General features: G+C 39.9%; 2 protein-coding genes across 3 annotated transcripts; both read right to left on the reverse strand.

Annotated features, from left to right (window-relative positions):
• Positions 1-4,913: 4,913 nt before the first annotated feature.
• On the reverse strand, positions 4,914-9,058 carry LOC103413152 (phosphatidylinositol 4-phosphate 5-kinase 5). The gene is made up of 8 exons (XM_008351645.3): positions 7,360-9,058; positions 7,007-7,174; positions 6,713-6,878; positions 6,499-6,618; positions 6,218-6,411; positions 5,801-5,931; positions 5,629-5,701; positions 4,914-5,424 (listed from the first exon to the last, which is right to left on the reverse strand). Exons 1-8 carry the CDS (start codon positions 8,559-8,561, stop codon positions 5,133-5,135), a joined length of 2,346 nt encoding a protein of 781 aa, XP_008349867.2. The 5' UTR covers positions 8,562-9,058; the 3' UTR covers positions 4,914-5,132.
• Positions 9,059-10,046: 988 nt separating this feature from the next.
• LOC114821045 (uncharacterized) lies at positions 10,047-23,335 on the reverse strand. 2 transcript variants are annotated; one of them, XM_029092806.2, is made up of 7 exons: positions 23,182-23,335; positions 22,739-23,017; positions 21,833-21,925; positions 21,471-21,719; positions 20,994-21,155; positions 10,522-10,611; positions 10,047-10,384 (listed from the first exon to the last, which is right to left on the reverse strand). In XM_029092806.2, the coding sequence occupies exons 3-7, from the start codon at positions 21,918-21,920 to the stop codon at positions 10,188-10,190; spliced, it is 786 nt and encodes a 261-aa protein (XP_028948639.2). In that variant the 5' UTR covers positions 21,921-21,925; positions 22,739-23,017; positions 23,182-23,335; the 3' UTR covers positions 10,047-10,187. The 2 variants fall into 2 exon arrangements, with proteins under 2 accessions (XP_028948639.2, XP_028948637.2); XM_029092804.2 differs by lacking the exon at positions 22,739-23,017.
• Positions 23,336-23,543: the final 208 nt, after the last annotated feature.

A 23,543-nucleotide genomic window follows, 5' to 3' on the forward strand; every position in this document is an offset into this window, starting at 1 on the left:
GTGTAAAAAATTACAAAAAAAAAAGGGTAAATTACATAGTAGCCCCTCAGGTTTGAGGTCTATTGCAATCTTATACAATATCTTTAAAACATTTCACTTTCATACCTCAAGTACTATTTTATTTCAATTTCATATAGCCGTTACATTTTCCATCCATGGATCTGTTAAATGCTGACGTGACTGCCACATATATGCCACGTAGCTGCCAAATGTTTGCCACGTGGCAAATAAAATAATTTTTTTTTTATTTTTTAAAAACTTGTCTGCCACATATCTTTTTTTTTTCTCTTTCTTCTTCTTCTTCTTCTGGGTTCGGTCCCTTTTTTTTTTCCCTTCTTCTTCTTCCTCCTCCTCCTTCTTCTTCCTCATTCTTCTTCTGGGTTGCAGGGGGTTCGATCATTTTTTTTTTCTTCTTTTTCTTCTTCCTCCTCCTCCTCTTTCTTCTTCTCTTCTTCTTCTTCCTCCTTCTGGTTCGGTCCTTTTTTTTTTCTTCTTCTTCTTCCTCCTCATCCTCTTTCTTCTTCTCTTCCTCCTCCTTTTTCTTCTGGGTTTGGTCCTTTTTTTTTTCTTTTCTTTTTCTTCTTTTTCTTCTTCCTCCTCCTCCTCTTTCTTCTTCTCTTCTTCTTCTTCCTCCTTCTTCTTCCTTGACACACCCCAACCCAGAAATCAGGGCGTGCTGGCCGTCACGTGAGTGTGACGTAACCAAAAGTGTGATACGGAAGCAAAGGATATAATAAATACGAAGGAATAAAAAACCAACTACTAACAGTAAAAACCAACTAGCGTGCTAGAGTGAGTTATATCGTAAAACACACAATTCAGAGCGTAGGTACTAGGTGCAGTCAAGTAGGACTATAATTAAATTACAACACCCGCAGGTGAGTCCTACATGCAGGGTGTCTGTCAGAACGCCAAAGAGAACCTCGTGAGCCACCAACTGCTAGCTAGAACCTGGAGGGGCGCAAAAACAAAATTGAGTGGGTCAGTAAAACCAAAGCTTTCCAAAACATTACATTTAAAACGTCTCTAACCCCTCACTGTAAAACCTGTATACTTTCCCAGAAAAATAGTATATAAACATATATATATCATCAAAAGCTCAACTCACAATCCTTCACCGCTTTTCAGAAAGAAGGTGCCACGCCATGCCAAAATATAATATGAATGCATCAATATAAATCAGGTGAAATAATAAATCAACCGGAGACCCTACAATGGTCCTGTACGGCTGATTCTATAGCTCAATATCCCATCCAGCCGGAGTCACCCACTGTGACCTGTACAGCCCTGCTGGAGTCACCAACTATGACCTGTACGGCACTACACTGCACATAAGTCGGAACTACCTATAGTAGTTTGTACGACTATGATGGTGAAATAATACGCTTTAGTGCTTCTCTCATCAATCATCTGCGCGTGTAATCTAAGGTCACTTACTAGTCGGAACCACCTCTAGTGGTCTGTACGACAGCATGTCGGAACCCTCTCGGGGTATGTACGACATGCACCTACTTGGATCCAAGGTGAGCGTGCGGTGCGGTGAATAACATAAGCACTAACACCAAGGGTGCATATTATGAGTTCTCAACACAATTCACATTATCGATGATTCACATGATTAACATAAAACTCACCTGATACTCACCTGTGAGTCTACAGCACTAATTCACACAAATATATGCATTAATATCAATTCATAATATTCATAATATGCATGCATGGCAATTGAAAACATACTTTCATATAAATTCAATTTCTGGGAAAATTAATAGTATATAGGTATATACGAAAACAAAACTGCCCACTCACTGGTAAGTCGATGGGTTGTAGCCCCCGTGACGTCCCTGGATGGGCTCGTCCTCAGGATAGGTGTCACCTATATGCGAAACAACTATAAAAACGTTAATTAATGCACATAACCGACAATTCGAAATAACTTCTCATACGGTGCTCAATTTGGGTATATGAATATACCATATCGACCTACTTGACGTCATGGACGTCGAGAAATTTTTAGAAAAATATTTTGACGTGGCATGCGCCCCCACGCGCCAGGACAGGCACGGGTACACGCGCGTCTTCTTCCTTGGTTCGCCGGACTGTGTTTTCAAGTGGCCGGAAAACTGGGGATTTTTCAATCCCCTTGTTCTCTCTCATTTTTCAACCGTTTTCTTCGTATTTTATATCAATTTGAAGCCCTCAACATGTAGAATCACGATAGACTAGTTTCAAGGTCTAAAATCCACTAGATTTTACCTGAGAAAGCTCGATAATCCAGCCCAATTTGAAAAACTCCGTTCTCAATCCTCCGACGTCCAAATTCTACCAACGAAGTACCCCAATGCTCGTGAGGATCTCCTTAAGCTCACTGTGAGCTTGAAATTCCCTGAAATGCAAGATTTTATGTGTGCATGAACAGTGCACATTTTCGGGGTTAGGGTTTCACGACGATTCTGAGGGTTTTAACTTCCACAAATCACATATACGAACTCACAAGCTTACTAGGAGTTCAAATCTTACCTTAGAACCTTCGATCCGTGAAGAAATGGGAGGTTCCTAACTTGTCTGTAGAATTCGAGAGGGAGAGAGAGAGAGAAAGCCGTGAAGGAGGAGAGAGAGACACATGGGAGGGAGTGAGGGAAGGAAGTGTGTGTGTGTGGTCCATCATAACCCCTCACCATCCATTTCTTTTTCCTAACTCCCTAACCACATAAGTTACAAACCAACATTTTAATCCCACTTAATAATTTTATAAAAACTTATGAAATAAATGTATTTAGTCCAAAAGATATGTCACACATACACATACCTTAATACCCGTCAAGGGTAATTTCGTCATTTTACGTCCCCGATATATAAAATCCCGGAACGGGCTGTGACATTCCTCCTTCTTCTTATGGGTTGCAGGGGATTCGGTCCTTTTTTTTTTCTTTTTCTTCTTCTTCTTCCTCTTCCTCCTCTTTCTTCTTCTCTTCTTCTTCTTCCTCCTTCTTCTTTTGGGTTCGTTCCCTTTTTTTTTTTTTTTTTCTTCTTCTTCTTCTTCTTCTTTTTCCTCCTCCTCCTCTTTCTTCTTCTCTTCTTCTTCCTCCTTCTTCTTCTGGGTTGCAGGGGGTTCGGTCCTTACTTCTTTTTTTTATTTTTTTATTTTTTATTTTTCTTCTTCTTCCTCCTCCTCCTCTTTCTTCTTCTCTTCTTCTTCTTCCTCCTTCTTCTGGGTTGCAGGGGTTCGGTCCTTTTTATTTTCTTTTTTTTTCTTCTTCTTCCAATTTCAGGTTTTTTAAAAATTAAAAAATTATTTTATTTGCCACGTGGCAGACATTTGGCAGCTACATGACATATATGTGGCAGCCACGTCAGCATTTAATAGATCCATGGATAGAAAATGTAACGGTTGTATGAAATTGAAATAAAATAGTACTTGAGGTATGAAAGTGAAAAGTTTTAAAGATGTTGTATAATATTGCAATAGACCTCAAACCTGAGGGGCTACTATGTAATTTACCCAAAAAAAAAACATTCAAAGATTAGGTAACGGGACCGTGAGTGAAAAAAAAAATTTAAACCATTTGTTTATTTATTTTTAATCAATGTAACATTTTAAAATAATAAAATAATCAATTTCTGTTGGTTGTAACCGCCACCATTAACTTAGAAACCGCCAGAATCTGTTAAAAATATTAAAAAAATATTCAAAAATACTGAGGGTTATAATAATGTTATGGCGGTTAAATCCATCAGGAAAAATCCGCCAGGAATTTATATCGGATATATTCGACAGAAAGTAAATTTAATCCGACAATAAATAAATTATGTGTCGGATATCTTTTATCCGTCAGAATGACTTATTAACCGTCAGAATCGTCCGACACCTAAAGCTAATATTGTGGTAGTGACTAAGCAAAGTTTTGGGTGGAACAATTATTACTTTATTTATAACAATAACTAAACTTTACTTTATGTAGAACAAAAATTAAAAACTAATTTAATCAGACAAAACGTAAGTGTTCCAATCTCATTCCTCACAAGCTATGTTGGTGTGAATGTGAAATCTTCAAAGTATAACTCATGAATTAATGTCTAAGCAAAAATAAATAGAAAAGACTCAACGTGGGATTTTAACCTTCACCCTGTCAATTTGATCTGACGTTTAAAATAATTTATGGATATTGACTTAAAAAAAAAATTTAAATGACACAAAAATCTAAAATCTAAAATTTGACTTTCCCACCCCCCAAACTTATTATACCACATTCATATCGTATGAAGTATTATTGTATGAAGTAATAGTTAGAACAGCAATCATCTTATTATACCCCCAATCTAAAATGTGTTTGATACAATAGTTAGAACAACAATCATATTATTGTGTTTGATACAAGTATGATTGTTTTTTTGGAAGGTCCTGATTCCAACTGTTTTGTATTCCAAAACTTTGGATTTTTGTAATCTAAATTACTTTGAAGCTTTCGAAACCAATACAATGTGGCTACTTGGATAACAAGATGAACCCTATCAAGAAGTTAAAAAAAGAGGGAGAACCAAAAGAAAATAAAGAGAGAAAAAAAAAAGGTGAGAAATTGAACAAAAAAACTAATTTAATCAGACAAAAAGAATTGTTTAGAAATAACAAACATTATCGATAAACCAAAAATTCACTTTTCCAGTATCCAATTGGATACAAATGCAAATGCTACAAGTCCCTCCCATAGGAAAAGGATCCGGGGTCACGTCATTTCATTCGTGCATCGTATATTGTGCGGTTAGTTTTCGTTAGGTACTATTCATATTTAATTTAAAATTTAAAATTTTAAAATGATTTTTGACGGTACGATGTACAATGAACGGGTGAGATTACGGGATTCCTAGGATCCTCACCTCTCTATCTCTCAATATCAGAGAAAGAGACGAAGAAATAGATTAAAAATGATCAGAAAAATCTGGATTCTTATACAGTTTTACAAGGGTGAATCAATGGACTATATATACTGCTGCTTCTACTCACACCAATTTCTATAATTTAGTGAAATATGTACGTACTCTCGTCGTGTTTCCGAAATAAAACTTTGTTGTCGAAATTTGAACAGTTTTCTTGCTAGTCAAGAAATGAGGAGAGAATTCCTTAGTTTCAAGTTTCAAGTGGTTTCTTCCGCAAAAACTTTGTAAATGAAATCACGAAAGCGCCTGGAATATTGCTTCGGATCAACAGCGGATATAGAAGTTGCGTCGTACTGGATGGACTTGTACGCATGCTCAAGCTTCTTGCTTATGTCGTAGTCTTGAAGAATGTCTATGATTCCAAAGAACATTATAACATCATAATACTCCCCAGTTGGATCTACCACAAGTTGAAATTCACAATCCGTTTTTCTCTCTGTCTTTTCAACTCTTGCTGGCATGTTCAAACCCAATTTAATACTAGCCCACCTGCATCTCAAAACCAAATCGCCATAAAAAGCTTCATACTAGTTTTTCATAATCTCCGTTGTGTTTTTTACCGTAAATACTGAGATTGATATATATATATATATATATATATATATATGTATATGTATGTATATGTATGTATGTATGTTTGTTTACTTGTTTCAAGCACCAATCACGAGTGGTTTAAGTAGAGAGAGATTTGACCTGGATGGATCTAAAAGAAGTTGATCCATGTCTGCTCGAGAAAGACGGGGAGCTCCCTCGCTCTCTTGGTCACCTGAGGGAAAGAAAACATAGCAGCCTCTTGTATGATGAGCAAATTGTTACTGAAAAATGAAGAAAATATAGGACTTTATATAAAAAAAGTAATACCAACCAGTAGGAGTGTGTGCTCCAGAAGGAATGAGATCCCCAGCAGCTGATATATTTCTGAAATGCAGTCCAACCAACAGACTATAATCCATTATTCTCTCCTGTTCAAGAAACTCACAATCCCTATCAATTTGCCTGCAAAAACCCAAACACGTTCATTTAAGTACGTATATTTAATTGTTGTTGTCGTGATAAACATTTTAGCGCGGCATGGCCACCACCAGCAACATCATCGATAATGTCACCAACTTAACCGCCTATTACTAGGTGTGAGTTTTGTCACAAAATGCCTTACTGATATTATAGTGAACCTCCCACCACATATATTATTTTGTTATATTTCCGATGTGGGAATGTATTCTTCAACATGTTGTTCCAGTATGTTAGCAAAACAATGGAGCCAAAGAAGAAAACAGTTCACCTGCAAAAATCTTGAAACCATGTCTTCTGAAGTCGAAATATAAAGTTAAGATCAAGATCCTTAAGAATAGTCATTTCATCAATCTCTGTCTCGGGCTTATCTGTTGTTCGACCGAGGGAAGATCCCTTCAAGTCGAAACGTCTGTGAATTGTATACTCGGAACAGAAAAGGTTCCCCATGATGATGAACCGCACCTGGATCATAGGAAAATTGTAAATGGTATACTCAAAACTAAAAGTATAAACTAGTTGTATATAGATCTACCAATACTTGGAAAGTACCTTTTTTTGAATAGGTTGGCCCATTAGCTTTACACAATGTAGACCATAAAATTTAGTGACCAGAGTGTTTTCGTATGCTCGGACATGGTTGTAGTAGGCTGAAAGCATCCTTATAAGCACCTAATTCGCCGTTAAACGGAAATTAACCAATTACTCAGTTAAGACTAGTGTTGATTTGAGAGAAAAATATGAGGGGAGTGCACATAGAACTTACTTTAACTTCTGCCTTCTTCATTGTTTTAATCATGTAGCGGTCGTCATTGGTCAAGTAAAAGAAGCTGCCACTTTTACCAGGAGAGGAGAGTTCCCGAAGCGCATCATTCCCGCAAATGGATAACATGTAGTCTGCTTGATCGACCTTGAACAACTTTCTAAGGGTCCTGAACAGAAAAAAACATTTGTACATGATAAACGGTTACATCTAGCGAAATTAAGTGACATTTTCCCCGCTTTGTGGAAACCAGCAACAGCAGAGATATATGTATATTTGTTATGTACAAGGTCAGACCTGAAGACTAATGGACAGTAATCCTTCCATTTAAATTCACAGGACTGGTGTGGCGGAGTGTATTTGGAGCCTTCTGAAGGAAATCTTGTCCAATATTTTTCCCTGGGGTCGAAAGCCGAAGGCTTCAGATCAAGGGATCCAGATGGACCTGGTCTGCCAACAGAATGCCTGTACATGAAATCATTCCACATACATCAAATGACTCACATTAGACTACAGGAATCAAATCCACGACATCTTTACAAGCGAAAGATCTACAATGTGTATGATATTAGCAGTTGAACCAAAATGATAAGATAGAAACAAGAAGGTGCAATAAAATCGTACGAAGTTAATTAATAATGCATTAAAACCTGATTCCTAGCTGCAAATTGAGCATGAGTTCATAGTTTTTGTGGCCCCTGCTGATTGTTTCCCCCTGCCTCCTTGCAGTCTTAGGTACCTTCATTGGGAGTCCCCTTTGATTCCCATCTTCAACATGCAGACCCATCATATCTTCATCCAGTTCTCCCCCGACAGTAGAAGCCCTATGATCACCTGCATTACATGGTGATTCACCGCCATGGGCACTACCATCCCACATTTGCATCCTATCAAATGGTTTATCCAGCCCAACGCTTACCCTTCCATCCACCGACATTCTTCTCGGCTTGACACTCTCACCCTTTGCTGATCTCCACACTGCAAGCTTCTTCTGGGATGGCAAAATCGAAACCTTATCCCCTGGACAAATTATACAATTCTTCAAATCAACATTGTACACATCTTCAGGATTCCATTCAAGATTGGCGTCCGATGATGACTGGGATGGATAATAAGTCCCGTTCTGCTCACTCAGATCCTTACTCCAATTCCCTACGTAAAGACTCCCATCAGGCCATCGGAAAGTCCCATTCCCTTTAGGTACACAGTCTTCCCAATTTCCATCATACCTATTCCCATTACTCCAAACAAATGCCCCTTTCCCACAAATCACTCCATTTTTCCATTCCCCTATGTAATGGTTCCCATCCTTCCATTGATACCTGCCTTGACCTTCCTGCAACCCGCGTCGCCATTCCCCCTCGTACCAATCCCCATTCGAATAATTCTTAGTACCATGTCCATGTTTTAAATTCATAACCCATTGTCCCTTATAAGTATCGCCATTAGACCCTGTGTACGTACCATTCCCATCCATGTATCCGCTTTTAAACTCGCCCTCATATGTAGCCCCGGAAGGCCAGCTGAACCTACCTTTCCCCATGGTTTTGCCTTTAAACCACTCTCCAACATACATACAGCCATCGGTCCATAAGTACTTTCCTTGGCCATGAGGGAAATTTTCGCACCAATGACCGGTGTAGTAGTCTCCATTGGGAAGAATCCTATCTGCATTATATATCATATCTTCAGGGCCACAATCACTTTCATCGCTACTATGGTCATGATCATCATCGTCTGCATGATCCACTGAAATTCCGAAAATGCTGTTAGCACGCTTCCTTGCAGCCTGTGTCTTGCGCACCGTGGCTTCCCATGCCTTATATACACTACTACCACTTTCTTTGCTCATTTCTGCACTAACTCTTTACAATTTCACGTCTCCATGAATATATTCACTCTTTCACAGTAAAATTTTGCAAACTAAACAAGAAGGACGATCAAATAATTCTTTTACGCAGAAATCATGAAGGAATGAATCAAAATACCAATGCAGCATCATGTAATGATGATAAAACAAAAATTATGAATCTTCCATTCGAAGAAAAACAAAATTATTTTGGTTATGGTATTCTTTGGTTTTACGAGGAAAGCGAAAAGAGCGATTGAAACAAAGAAGTGCCTTTTGTTTCTGAACCAGATGAAGAAATGTGTCTGTTGTCGAAATTCTGACAAGTGGATGAACTTGTTTCACTGAAATCAACATCAAAACCGGGCGGGGTTGTCGCAGGAGAATTAAGTAATTAAGACAACATGGCTGCTAAATGCATGGTTATGTGTATTTATGTTTGTTAATTTGTGAAAAAAATGGTAATGCTGCTGTTGTATTAATAATAATAATATTATTTTTAATCAGATTACGTTGTTTCCACAAAAAATAAAATAAAATAATGTTGTTTGATCCAATTTTGTCTAAGACGTAATGAAAATTACGCACTTATTTCATTTCGTATATGAAATATGAAGAGAAGAAAGAGAGAAACTTGATTTGGTTGTGGTTGGTGGTTGCATGGGAGTTTCAGCAACGATGGGTGAGGAGTGCAACTATTTTCCTACGTTTGTTCTTTGTGGTTGTGAGAAAGTGTCGTTCATCTCCTACAACCTCTAACAACCATAAAATTTAGAGAGAGAGAGAGAGAGAGTGTGTGTGTGTGTGTCTTACTTTCTAGTATTCTTAGAGTTTTCCTTAACAAAAAGTTGGGAATATTTTGTGCTCAGATTTAAAGGGATTAAGTAACCCTCAGCCTGAGCGGGGGAGAGTAATGTATTTGATGTACGTTATATTACTAATTTGAACAAACTTACTTTGGTTGGAATAAGTAGTCTACTTTATACAAGCGATATTTCACATTAAACTAATTTAAACTACAATGAAGGAGAGTTGAGCTCGAGTTCATAGGAGGGAGAATCAAAACTAATCCCTCAGGTGCGGACTATGTAAGTTTCATAAAAACAACTTTTATTGGTCTTACCTACATTTTTAGTTATCTAATTGATGGTATATGGTTTATGTCAATTGGCTAGGACAATGCATCCCCGCATCCTTGTAGCCATACATAGATCCTCAGCCTGTAAATTAGAGGTTTTTTTTTTTTTCATTTCGACCAGTTTTCTTGTTCGGATTGTAGCGGGTATGGTTTAGTAGTAAAAGTGTGATTCGTCCTCCCACAACCAGGGTTGGGAGTTAACAATTTGCTGCAACAATGTACGAAAAGTTGCTTTATTTTGGCTACAAGATACGTCCTATAAAAAAAGATAGTTGTAGTAGAGACACACAAAGATCGAATAAGATGCAATTTCTTCGAGTTAAGTCAACCACGCATTCCGAAACCATATATATGCAAGCCACTCAAGTTTTTCTAGCATTGAAATTGATTATGTGTGCTTACAAGACCAAATACAGAGACCCTTTAAGTTACAGAGGTCATATACAGATCGAAAAGGAACGGAGCAAAGTATTTGTCATGTAAGAAAAATATTAATTTTCATCTGTACCCCAAGCGTCATCTTTCAACTTTTGCCTCATGACTATGCGGCTCTTTCGATCATCTTCCTGTTTCTTTAAATCATTTGACCCAAAGGCCGTTGAAGGTAGTTTCAGTCCCATTCCATGAGCAATGAGCCTCTGAGCAGTTCTAGCTGATGTCTGTGGCCTTTGTCGAGGAGGTTCCAGATCTAGTAACGAATAGTATTAATACAATGTATGAGGCAAACAATATTTGTAGATAAGGGGACAAAAATGTAGTGGTCTCCTTTGTGTTGTAAGAGAATATTATTGTGTAACGGTAAAAAGTTCATGTTGCTTTTTTTACCTTTCGGTGAAATTGAGCTCAAAAGGAAATCATTCTCTTCAAGCACTCGCACTGTCATAGAACATCGAACGCAGCTAAGAGCTTCGAGTGCTGCATAAAAATTAAAATCATGAAATGATTAAAGTAACTGCAAAGCAGAAACTTAAACGCAGACAATGAATCACAATTGTGTGCTTAATAAGCGTAAAATGTAATGCTTCGTGGAGGTCCAATTGCTAAACAAGAAAGGGAGCTCCCAGTCTACGCAACCTAGTAAAAGGATTGAAACATCTATTCCTCCATAATCTTCTTCCATTTAAGCCATCATCACATTTTGAAATCAACAAAAGAATGACACAGACATTGTAGCAAAAGAACATACATTAAGCCATCACCATAGCTAACTGTTTCAATAATGTTTCACCATTTTAAGCATATTTGTCATTGAAAATGAAAAAATTAAGCAGCTTGAAAAAATGAAACAGCTCTATACAATTTTCTTTTAAATCATTTTAAGATTACAAGGCAGAAGGCTTTTTAAAATTTTAATCTAAGACACGGGGATGTTGTCAAAATGTGAGATTGATTTGCAACTCAACTACCACCAAGTTAGAACACAAAAAGAAGGGATAATAGAACTTTGTGGTCATTGGTAGTAGAGAAACTTCTCGAAAATAAAAGATAGATAAAATTTCGTTCAAAGAGAATCTTCAGTGATATAGTTAGATAGTATTTTACAAGTCTTATACAGCTTAACACCCAACAACAACAACAACAACAACAACAACAACAAAGCCTTTTCCCACTAAGTGGGGTCGGCTATATGAATCCTAGAACGCCATTGCGCTCGGTTTTGTGTCATGTCCTCCGTTAGATCCAAGTACTCTAAGTCTTTTCTTAGAGTCTCTTCCAAAGTTGTCCTAGGTCTTCCTCTACCCCTTCGGCCCTGAACCTCTGTCCCGTAGTCACAGCTTCGAACCGGAGCGTCAGTCGGCCTTCTTTGCACATGTTCAAAATCACCGGAGCCGATTTTCTCTCATATTTCCTACAATTTCGGCTACTCCTACTTTACCTCGGATATCCTCATTCCCAATCTTATCCTTTCTCGTGTGCCCACACATCCCACGAAGCATCCTCATCTCCGCTACACCCATTTTGTGTACGTGTTGATGCTTCACCACCCAACATTCTGTGCCATACAACATCGCTAGCCTTATTGCCGTCCTATAAAATTTTCCCTTGAGCTTCAGTGGCCTACGACGGTCACACAACACGCCGGATGCACTCTTTCCATCCAGCTCGTATTCTATGGTTGAGATCTCCATCTAATTCTCCGTTCTCTTGCAAGATAGATCCTAGGTAGCGAAAACGATCGCTTTTTGTGATCTTCGCTAGATTGCTCCGGTCATTAGTGTGGATAAGTATATAAATGGATAGAGATAGGAAAGCAAACACAAGATGTACGTGGTTCACCCAGATTGGCTACGTCCACGGAATAGAAGAGTTCTCATTAATTGTGAAGGGTTTACACAAGTACATAGGTTCAAGCTCTCATTTAGTGAGTACAAGTGAATGATTTAGTACAAATGACATTAGGAAATATTGTGGGAGAATGATCTCGTAATCACGAAACTTCTAAGTATCGGAGTGTGGTGTCGTCTTGACTTGCCTTATCTGTCTCATAGGTAGATGTGGCATCTTCTCTGGAAGTACTCTTCCTCCATCCAGGGGTGGTATCTTTAACTGGTGGAGATGCACAAGGTAATGTATCAATTTCACTTGAAGCTTACTTGTAGTTTCAGGCTTGGTCAAGCGCGATACAAACCATGTAGTAGGAGTCCCCCAAGTCGCCGAGCTAGGGGGTCTGCTGAAAGAGGTGACAGACAAGGTAAGCAATCAGAGCTCCGACTGATTGTTCACCTTCTCCCCATCTTGCAGCAGCATGAAGGATAAAGAGAAGAAAAATGAGAAGAGATGATATGAGATACTTTTGCTTTTGAAGAAGTAACTTTCCACAGGCTTATTCTTGAACTGAGCTGGAGGGTTTTCTGGTTTCCTCCAGAGTATAAGGCCGACTGAAGAATTTGAGGGTCAAAACAAGTCCATCAAATCTAGAGTACGTTCCACCCTGCTGATATGGGATACTTTTGCTTTTGACAGAGTAATGAATGTATCGGCACGTGTGCTGTTACGCTTGTCTCCACATGCTTCCTTGTATCCTTCGCACTTGCCCTATCTGTTCCTCAAGCAGATGCGGAATCTTCCCTGGAAACATAAGATGTTGAAGATGAGTACTCGAGAGCAATGCCAGGTAAGTAATCAGGTAAGGGGTTCCAGGCAGTCAGTTCCTGGCTGGAAGCTTGATTCCAAGTGCTGACTGATTGCTCTCTTTCTCCTTGTCTTGCAGGTAAAAACAAGGCCAAAAGAAAAGACAGGGAAAAAGCATGATATGGGATACTCTTGCTTTTAACCCTGATGATATGAGATATTCTTGCTCTAGTATAGCTTGTTTGCAGAGGTATTATCGGGGGGAAAGAAAGCTGAATATTTCGAAAGGCTTCGTTGGGAGTGCCCTCTCAGATATGATGAAGGGTTGAGCATTTTTGCAGGTCTGCCTGTCCGTTGGGGATGGAGGTCGACATATATAGGAGTCTCCCTAACAACAAGTAGTAATGCTATTCCTTTACCCTGCTTGGTCATAGCACGGTAGTGGGAGCTGCCAGTTTCACATGTTTTAACTCTGTCAGAGCACTTTGAAAAAGTGGTCTGTGGTATCTGGCTCTCGAGATTCGGAGAACGATGCCTCTTCGATTTTTGAGAAAGCAATCATGCTGGGGGTATGACTCTCGAGATTCGGAGAGCAGTGTCTCTTCGATTTTTGAGGAAGTAATCATGTTGGGAGTCTGGCTCTCGAGATTCGGAGGGCGGTGCCTCTTCGATTTTGGAGCAAGCAATCTTGTTGGGAGTGTTGTCTCGAATGTGAGTAAAGGTTGGGCATGTTTGCTAGTCTACCTTGCCACGAAGCACAAAGGTTGACACACAGGGACTTTCCAATTATCCAGCAATGGTACTGTTCCTTTACCCTCTCTTCGATTTTGAGAAAGTAGTCATGTTGGGAGTCTGGCTCTCGAGATTCGGAGGACGGTGCCTCTTCGATTTTGGAGCAAGCAATCTTATTGGGAGTGTTTTCTCGAATGTGAGTAAAGGTTGGGCATGTTTGCTAGTCTACCTTGCCACGAAGCACAGAGGTTGACACACAGGGACTTTCCAATTATCCAGCAGTGGTACTGTTCCTTTACAGTTGTGGGTAATAATATGGTAGCTAGACCTTCAAAATTTATGTGTCTAAACTTTTGTTAGTGCTGTTTCTTTGCTATTCTTTTACCTTTCTTGGTCAGAGCGATGTAGTGGGAGCTGCAAGCTTCACGTGCTCAACTTTGGCAGAGAACTTTGGCAAAGTTATTTGTGGTACCCATGAGCTATTGTTGCGTGTGGGAAGTGGGTGATTGAACAGTAAGATTCATGTGCTTTCTACTTCACCAGAAGTCTTCGACAGAATGCCCATAATTTCTGCAAAGCTGAGTGTGCGTGTGACAGGTGCTGACAAGGCTAGAAAAGTAGGTGCCTCTTCGATTTCTGAGATCGGCCCTCGTGGTCTCTGAGCAGCCCAGCTCTTGAGAAAGCGAGCGCCTCTTCGATTGATTCGGAGAACGATGCCTCATCGATTTTTGAGGAAGCAATCATGCTGGGGGTCTGACTCTCGAGATTCGGGGAGCAGTGTCTCTTCGATTTTTGAGGAAGTAATCATGTTGGGAGTCTGGCTCTCGAGATTCGGAGGGCGGTGCCTCTTCGATTTTGGAGCAAGCAATCTTGTTGGGAGTGTTTTCTCGAATGTGAGTAAAGGTTGGGCATGTTTGCTAGTCTACCTTGCCACGAAGCACAGAGGTTGACACACAGGGACTTTCCAATTATCCAGCAATGGTACTGTTCCTTTACCCTCTCTTCGATTTTTAAGAAAGTAGTCATGTTGGGAGTCTGGCTCTCGAGATTCGGAGGACGGTGCCTCTTCGATTTTGGAGCAAGCAATCTTATTGGGAGTGTTTTCTCGAATGTGAGTAAAGGTTGGGCATGTTTGCTAGTCTACCTTGCCACGAAGCACAGAGGTTGACACACAGGGACTTTCCAATTATCCAGCAGTGGTACTGTTCCTTTACCCTTGTGGGTAATAATATGGTAGCTAGACCTTCAAAATTTATGGGTCTAAACTTTGTTAGTGCTGTTTCTTTGCTATTCTTTTACCCTTCTTGGTCAGAGCGATGTAGTGGGAGCTGCAAGCTTCACGTGCTCAACTTTGGCAGAGAACTTTGGCAAAGTTATCTGTGGTACCCATGAGCTATTGTTGCGTGTGGGAAGTGGGTGATTGAACAGTAAGATTCATGTGTTTTCTACTTCCCCAGAAGTCTTTGACAGAATGCCCATAATTTCCGCAAAACTGAGTGTGCGTGTGACAGGTGCTGACAAGGCTGGAAAAGGCTGGAAAAGTAGGTGCCTCTTCGATTTCTGAGATCGGCCCTCGTGGTCTCTGGGGAGCCCAGCTTTTGAGAAAGCGAGCGCCTCTTCGATTTTTGAGATCGGCCTTCGTGGTCTTTGAGTAGCCCAACTTTTGAGAAAGCAAACGCCTCTTCGATTTCTGAGATCAACCCTCGTGATCTCTAAGCAGCCCAGCTTTTGAGAAAGCAAACGCCTCTTCGATTTCTGAGCAGGCGCCTCTTCGATTTCTGAAGCTTCGTCGAGTGCAGATTTTTATAGGGGCTGGCATTAAGTTCCAAAGCACACTTGAATCTCCACCAGTAGAAGCTTCATTCTTGCACTTCTAAGATCTTGATTTGTCCGACCTCTTCTCTCTTCAACACCTTTGAAAATGTCTGGCCCCTCCGACCGTCGTTTTGACTTGAACCTTGTTGAAGAGGCAGCCCCGCCTTCTCCAGACAACATATGGCGCCCATTCTTCGTCTCCCCTACTGGTCCTCTTACCGTTGGGGATTCCGTGATGAAGAATGATATGACCGCTGCGGTGGTGGCCAGGAACCTTCTCACTCCCAAAGATAACAGACTACTTTCCAAACGGTCTGATGAGTTAGCTGTTAAGGATTCGCTGGCTCTCAGTGTTCAGTGTGCAGGTTCTGTGTCTAATATGGCCCAACGCCTATTTGCTCGAACCCGCCAAGTTGAATCATTGGCGGCTGAAGTGATGAGTCTCAAACAGGAGATTAGAGGGCTCAAGCATGAGAATAAACAGTTGCACCGGCTCGCACATGACTATGCTACAAACATGAAGAGGAAGCTTGACCAGATGAAGGAAACTGATGGTCAGGTTTTACTTGATCATCAGAGATTTGTGGGTTTGTTCCAAAGGCATTTATTGCCTTCGTCTTCTGGGGCTGTACCGCGTAATGAAGCTCCAAATGATCAACCTCTGATGCCTCCTCCTTCTAGGGTTCTGTCCAGTACTGAGGCTCTAAATGATCCCCCTCCGGTGCCTTCTCTTTCTGGGGCTCTACCGACTGCTGAGACTTCTCCTAAGCAACCTTTGTGAAGGCTCCCTCTTGTGTGCTTATTTTGACTCATGTATATGTACATATTTGTAGCTTATCGGGGATATCAATAAATAAGCTTTCCTTCATTTCAACGTATTGTGTTAAATACACCAAAGCCTTCTTCGCTAAGTTCTTTGAATTTTCTTTTGTTAAAGCTTGTATGTTGAAGCTTTCTGAGTGGAGCATGTAGGTTGGGGTAGTGTTCCCTTAATTTCCCGAGTGAGGAAAACTTCTCGGTTGGAGACTTGGAAAATCCAAGTCACTGAGTGGGATCGGCTATATGAATCTTAGAACGCCATTGTGCTCGATCCTGTGTCATGTCATTCGTTAGATCCAAGTACTCTAAGTCTTTTCTTAGAGTCTCTTCCAAAGTTTTCCTAGGTCTTCCTCTACCCCTTCGGCCCTGAACCTCTGCCCCATAGTCGCATCTTCTAATCGGAACGTCAGTAGGCCTTCTTTGCACATGTCCAAACCACCGTAACCGATTTTCTCTCATCTTTCCTTCAATTTCGGCTACTCCTACTTTACCCCGGATATCCTCATTCCTAATCTTATCCTTTCTCGTGTGCCCACACATCCAACGAAGCATCCTCATCTCCGCTACACCCATTTTGTGTACGTGTTGATGTTTCACCGCCCAACATTCTGTGCCATACAGCATCGCCGGCCTTATTGCCGTCCTATAAAATTTTCCCTTGAGCTTCAGTGGCATACAGCGGTCACACAACACGCCGGATGCACTCTTCCACTTCATCCATCCAGCTTGTATTCTATGGTTGAGATCTCCATCTAATTCTCCGTTCTTTTGCAAGATAGATCCTAGGTAACGAAAACGGTCGCTCTTTGGTATTTCTTGATCTCCGATCCTCACCCCTAACTCGTTTTGGCCTCCATTTGCACTGAACTTGCACTCCATATATTCTGTCTTTGATCGGCTTAGGCGAAGACCTTTAGATTCCAACACTTCTCTCCAAAGGTTAAGCTTTGCATTTACCCCTTCCTGAGTTTCATCTATCAACACTATATCGTCTGCGAAAAGCATACACCAAGGAATATCATCTTGAATATGTCGTGTTAACTCATCCATTACCAACGCAAAAAGGTAAGGACTTAAGGATGAGCCTTGATGTAATCCTACAGTTATGGGAAAGCTTTCGGTTTGTCCTTCATGAGTTCTTACGGCAGTCTTTGCTCCTTCATACATATCCTTTATAGCTTGGATATATGCTACTCGTACTCCTTTCTTCTCTAAAATCCTCCAAAGAATGTCTCTTGGGACCCTATCATACGCTTTTTCCAAATCTATAAAGACCATGTGTAAATCCTTTTTCCCATCTCTATATCTTTCCATCAATCTTCGTAAGAGATAGATTGCCTCCATGGTTGAGCGCCCTGACATGAACCCGAATTGGTTGTCCGAAACCCGTGTCTCTTGCCTCAATCTATGCTCAATGACTCTCTCCCAGAGCTTCATTGTATGACTCATTAGCTTAATACCCCTATAGTTCATGCAATTTTGTACGTCGCCCTTATTCTTGTAGATAGGCACCAAAGTGCTCATTCGCCACTCATTTGGCATCTTCTTCGTTTTCAAAATCCTATTGAAAAGGTCAGTGAGCCATGTTATACCTGTCTCTCCCAAAAGTTTCCACACTTCGATTGGTATATCGTCTGGGCCTATTGCTTTTTTATGCTTCATCTTCTTCAAAGCTACAACCACTTCTTCCTTCCGGATTCGACGATAAAAAGAGTAGTTTCTACACTCTTCTAAGTTACTCAACTCCCCTAAAGAAGCACTCATTTCATGTCCTTCATTGAAAAGATTATGAAAATAACCTCTCCATCTGTCTTTAACCGCGTTCTCTGTAGCAAGAACCTTTCCATCCTCATCCTTGATGCACCTCACTTGGTTTAGGTCCCTTGTCTTCTTTTCCCTTGCTCTAGATAGTTTATAGATATCCAACTCTCATTCTTTGGTATCTAGTCGTTTATACATATCGTCGTAAGCCGCTAACTTAGCTTCTCTGACAGCTTTCTTCGCCTCTTGCTTCGCTTTTCTATACCTTTCACCATTTTCATCAGTCCTCTCCTTGTATAAGGCTTTACAACATTCCTTCTTAGCCTTCACCTTTGTTTGTACCTCCTCATTCCACCACCAAGATTCCTTTTGGTGTGGGGCAAAGCCCTTGGACTCTCCTAATACCTCTTTTGCTACTTTTCGGATACAACTAGCCATGGAATCCCACATTTGGCTAGCTTCCCCCTCTCTATCCCACACACATTGAGTGATTACCTTCTCTTTGAAAATGGCTTGTTTTTCTTCTTTTAGATTCCACCATCTAGTCCTTGGGCACTTCCAAGTCTTGTTCTTTTGTCTTACTCTTTTGATATGTACATCCATCACCAACAAGCGATGTTGATTAGCCACGCTCTCTCCTGGTATAACTTTGCAATCCTTACAAGTTATACGATCCCCTTTCCTCATTAGAAGAAAATCTATTTGTGTTTTTGATGACCCACTCTTGTAGGTGATCACATGTTCTTCTCTCTTCTTAAAGAAGGTGTTGGCTAAGAAGAGATCATATGACATTGCAAAATCCAAGATAGCTTCCCCATCCTCGTTTCTCTCCCCAAAACCATGGCCACCATGAAAACCTCCATAGTTGCATGTCTCCCTGCCCACGTGTCCATTTAAATCTCCTCCTATAAATAACTTCTCCGTCTGAGCAATTCCTTGCACCAAGTCTCCAAGATCTTCCCAAAATTTCTCCTTCGAACTCGTATCCAACCCTACTTGAGGTGCGTACGCACTAATCACATTGATAAGTTCTTGTCCTATTACAATCTTGATTGCCATGATTCTATCTCCTACCCTCTTGACATCTACAACATCTTGTACCAAGGTCTTGTCCACGATGATGCCAACACCGTTTCTCGTTCTATTTGTGCCCGAATACCAAAGTTTAAACCCTGAGTTTTCTAGATCCTTTGCCTTACTACCAACCCACTTAGTTTCTTGTAGGCACATAATATTTATCCTTCTCCTCACCATAACTTCCACTACTTCCATAGATTTTCCCGTTAAGGTTCCTATATTCCACGTTCCTAAACGCATTTTGCTCTCTTGAACTCTACCCTTCTGTCCTAGCTTCTTCACCCTCCCCCGTCTAATAGGATCAAAGTACTTCTTTTGTGTGTCCCGGGTAAAGTTGATAGGAGCATATGCTCCCAAACAACTTTGAGTGGAGTCGTTCGAAAAGAAGTTTCTATGGCCCCCTTGCTCATTTAACACTGCATCCGGGTGCCGATGGAGATACAGCGACCCTTGCTCACTTATCACTGTGCTCAGGCCACACAGCGCGCCATTTACGGGTGACGCCCTAGCTTTAGCGCGATTTTGTTCTGGATTCATTTTCATAAGGATTCGACGTGATCATGGAGTGCCGGCTGTCGACTACCTGACGCCCTCCCCCTCCTCCTTTATCCGGGCTTGGGACCGGCCATGTACGACATAGGCGGAGTTACAGCTTAACACCCAGACTACATAAATAAGCATGAATTGGTGCATAAACTGCCCTCGAACTTGAATGAAAATAAAGGCACTAGGCATTACAAATACTCTTTTCCTCTATAATTTCCTGCTTATTAGGGTTTGATTAATGAAATCGAGCTTCAGTGTTTGAAAGAGGCACAGATTTCCTTATGTCGTTCTGTTCTTGTTACTGTTGAATTTACCTTTCAGGGATCCATGGTGGCACATTTGTGTTTATAATTCCTTGTATCTTTGCTATCCCAAATCAGATCTCTGTTCCTCCCAAATAAAGCCTAAAACCCTAAATATCTCAACCTAATGCTCCTCAATAGCTTTCAAAGCCAAAGTTCTCATCCAAAAATTCTAACAGACCTGTTCTCCCCAATCCACCACACGAAACATGCATAAGGAAGATCTCCTGACCTCCACCCTACATCAGTTTCTCTCTCTACATCCCTTTTGTTCCATCTACTTTCTATATTTCAAGATTGAACAGAAGAGTTTATCCACTCGTTTCGTTTCTGGAAAAATTGCAATCTCTTCTTTCTCATATTGCTAAAAACCAATTTTATTTTTATTGATTCTTATAACAGGGTATTTTCTATGACCAGCATACACCAGCCATGAGCATCTTCAAAAAGTACTTGAGACCACACCCTTAACTTGCATTACTTTATTGTTACTGATAAGTATTGTTGGTTTACCATTGCTTCCAAAACATATGCAGATAGACTGTTGGCCAACAATTGTTAGGCTCTCTTTAGTCCCTACAACTAGAAGGCCCATATAGAATTCAACTTGCATTGAGTGTTTGTATCTATGTCCTATTTTTTTTTTCAATTATAATAAATTGTTAATGATTGTACCAGTTTTGAAACTGCACTTACTGCTCTATATCCTACTGTAGCTCAAATTTCAACATTATGAAGCTTCTTGATCAATGTCTGAAGGATGCTACATTTGTTTCCATTGTACTTTTACCATGCATGAGGAGTCCCATGACTGCAGGTAGTAACGACTAAATATCATAGTCAACCCTCATTCTGCCCAAAAATGGAATCAAATCACACACCCAGCCATGTCTGAACAACATTAAACACTCCTTCCTAAATCTAGGGGCTTTTGAGTTCTTACTTGGAACAAAAGTGAAATTATCAATCATCGGTTTTGTCCATTAAGTACAATGTACAACTGTTTTTGGTCACCCATTTATATCATCATCATACAACATGTGCAGCATAAATAATGAACAACACTAGCAGACCCGAGAAATCCACGTCTAAGTTTGTAATGCAAGAATCTCTAAAATTTAATCATAAACTCCAAATTTATGAAGTTGAAAAACTCAGTAATTGTGTAATTACCAATTGACGGTGTTTGGAAAACTGCAAGAGCAACTGTCTCATTGACCCAGCGAATAATAACTCCAGGATCTCTAATATTCACAAAAAGCTTCTCCAACTCTATTGTCGTAGTGCTTGGTGGAAAGTCAGCCAGAACAAGAATATGTTGTGTTCCATATTTTGCTGAATTCACAAGAACAAACACTCAGTTCCTGCATGCCATCTGAGATAAAATTTAAACCTACAGACTAGAACCCCTAGATGCTATTTGACAATGATTACAAACAAAAAGTAGCCAGAATTTTATAGGATTTATTAAATAATTTACTTGTGAAGTTCTTTCATGTTCAACCAACGTGCAGACTTTCATATGGCATCAACATTTTCTTTTCTGGGTCAGAATCATTAACAGGTTGGAAGCCAAGGAACATCACTATATAAAAGAGAACATAGCATACTGGTTCCTTCCAAATGAAATATGGAAAACAAATAACTTACATTTTATTACTTTTGGATCCCCCTCCAAATTATGGGACACATTTTCATCGTCTGGTGTATCATTATCAACAATTAACTTATCAGATACTTGATCACTGTAAAGTTCATGTTTCTTATATGAAAATGTTCCTCTTCCACGTCGCTTAGGGGTCTGAGCTTTGGTATCTTCCAAAGATAGTTTTGATACTTCAGGCAAAGATTGTGACGAGAGCAATTCATCAGGTGTGCGATCTGCAATAGATTCCCAATCTGCAGTCACAAAATTAACAAGGATTTCATAATTATCCTATAACAACTTGGAAATAGGAGGAAGCAATATCCACCACATCAACAATCAACATTAGCTACTGATTGAAACTTGCCTTCTTCTACTGACGTGTCTGAATGCAGCGGTAGCTCCGTCTCGACATCTTTTGTTAGACCAGTTGCTTTACTTGAGGAATCACTCATGTTTCCTGCCATTACAAAGTATACATATGTTTTTAAATAATTAAAGCATCACATAAAAACAACTTTTCCCATATCCATTTATTGCTAATAGTAAGACACAAATGCAGATAGCGTTATTAGTCAAAATGGTCGATGATAAATTTCTCAACATATAACATTATATGTGTTTTGAAATATTTGTGGACTTTTGTCAGTATGACTCCGCTATCCTGATTGCAAATTATTAAATTCACTCCAACATCGAAACAATTACAACACTATGAAATCCACAAGTACGTGTATGTAGCTGCTTCCAAGAAGTATCTGAAAATGCATAATGAGTTAGCCACACCAAAAATTGATTTTTCCGACATTAAAGAGACGGAGAAAAATAATTAACTGTCTACATCTTCCAACGTTTGCCAAGATTAGAACTGTTTGTTTATGAAATAATAGAAAAACTATATATCAACAATGCCCTGACAAGCTGCCCCAAGGGCCCAACCCTTAAAGATTCAAAACAACTTGTAGCTTATGCTATAGAACCCATTAAGTGGCAACAGCGGAAAACGAAAACAGTTGTTTTCATTGCAATATAAGCTATATTACCAATATCACTATGTACTATTCCTGCAATGCAGCCACCTCGACTAAACATTAGAAACTAGATCCAACAGATGCATCGACGCAGACATAAACGTGCATAAACCAGCATACCTTATAACGATCAACTAAACACAAAAAAATCAATGAGCCGTGTAATCGAATGTTACGATGAAACTTTTTGAATCCGATAACAAGGAAAACACGCGGTGCTAGTAATTGGGTATTTTACTTACCATCCAAAAAAACATACACTAATCAAACCAAACGCAACCTTCGCCTTCAACCAAGGCCGGAGAGACACAGACAAACCCAGACCCAATTTACCAGAGCCTAAAAACACTTAAAAGCCCTTAGATTCCTAGAAGCTTCGGTCGAAATTACGAAAAAAAATTGAATCTGCTTAAATGAAAGCCACAGATAAATGAGCACGTGAAGAAAAAACACAACAAAGTAGCGAGAGCTTTGAGCAGAAAAGGTCTGCTGAGAATCTAAGCTTTGGCTTGAAACAAGACCTGGGAGACACAGACAAGCACAGACCCAATTAAATCCTATATTCCTAGAAACTTCAGTCGAAATTATGGAAACAGACAATGCAATTGGATGAAGATGTAAAGCAGTAAGCGTAAATAGTTGAGGAGAGTGAAGCAGCAGAGCAAATTGAAGGCAGAAAATTTACCTTTTTAATGGATGGATGGAAAGAGGAAGGAGGAAGGAGGAAGCAAGCGTAGTCGAACAAACGAAAGAGGGGATCTTGCGGGGAATGGGGGATCGGATGGATGGCAACACGGTTTCTTTTTTTATTCTGTGGTTTCTTCGGTCGTTCTGATTATCTGCTTACGTCAAATACTCATGCTTTAGTTTAGTTTTAGGCTAAATTCCTCGCCAATCACAGTTCATATTCTATCTTTAAAACATTTCAATATTATACTTATCTTTAAATTTGTTGCAATATCATACTTTCTATCAGTTTGTTTGTCAATTCCTTTATTAAATACTGACGTGGCTTGAGACGGAACCTACCTCCTATTAAAAAATTAA

The sequence above is a fragment of the Malus domestica genome, chromosome 14, assembly GCF_042453785.1.
Source record: "Malus domestica chromosome 14, GDT2T_hap1".
Classification (NCBI taxonomy): domain Eukaryota; kingdom Viridiplantae; phylum Streptophyta; class Magnoliopsida; order Rosales; family Rosaceae; genus Malus; species Malus domestica.

Excerpts from the sequence above, each read along its gene's own strand:
- LOC103413152 (XM_008351645.3), bottom strand. The coding sequence starts at position 8,561 with ATGAGCAAAGAAAGTGGTAGTAGTGTATATAAGGCATGGGAAGCCACG. Across the intron at positions 7,175-7,359 it reads AATTTGCAGCTAGGAATCAG|GCATTCTGTTGGCAGACCAG; the intron begins GTTTTAATGCAT and ends TTTCATGTACAG. Across the intron at positions 6,619-6,712 it reads TGAAGAAGGCAGAAGTTAAA|GTGCTTATAAGGATGCTTTC; the intron begins GTAAGTTCTATG and ends ACGGCGAATTAG.
- LOC114821045 (XM_029092804.2), bottom strand. The coding sequence starts at position 21,920 with ATGAGTGATTCCTCAAGTAAAGCAACTGGTCTAACAAAAGATGTCGAG. Across the intron at positions 21,720-21,832 it reads AGACACGTCAGTAGAAGAAG|ATTGGGAATCTATTGCAGAT; the intron begins GCAAGTTTCAAT and ends TTGTGACTGCAG. Across the intron at positions 10,385-10,521 it reads GAGCTCAATTTCACCGAAAG|ATCTGGAACCTCCTCGACAA; the intron begins GTAAAAAAAGCA and ends ATTCGTTACTAG.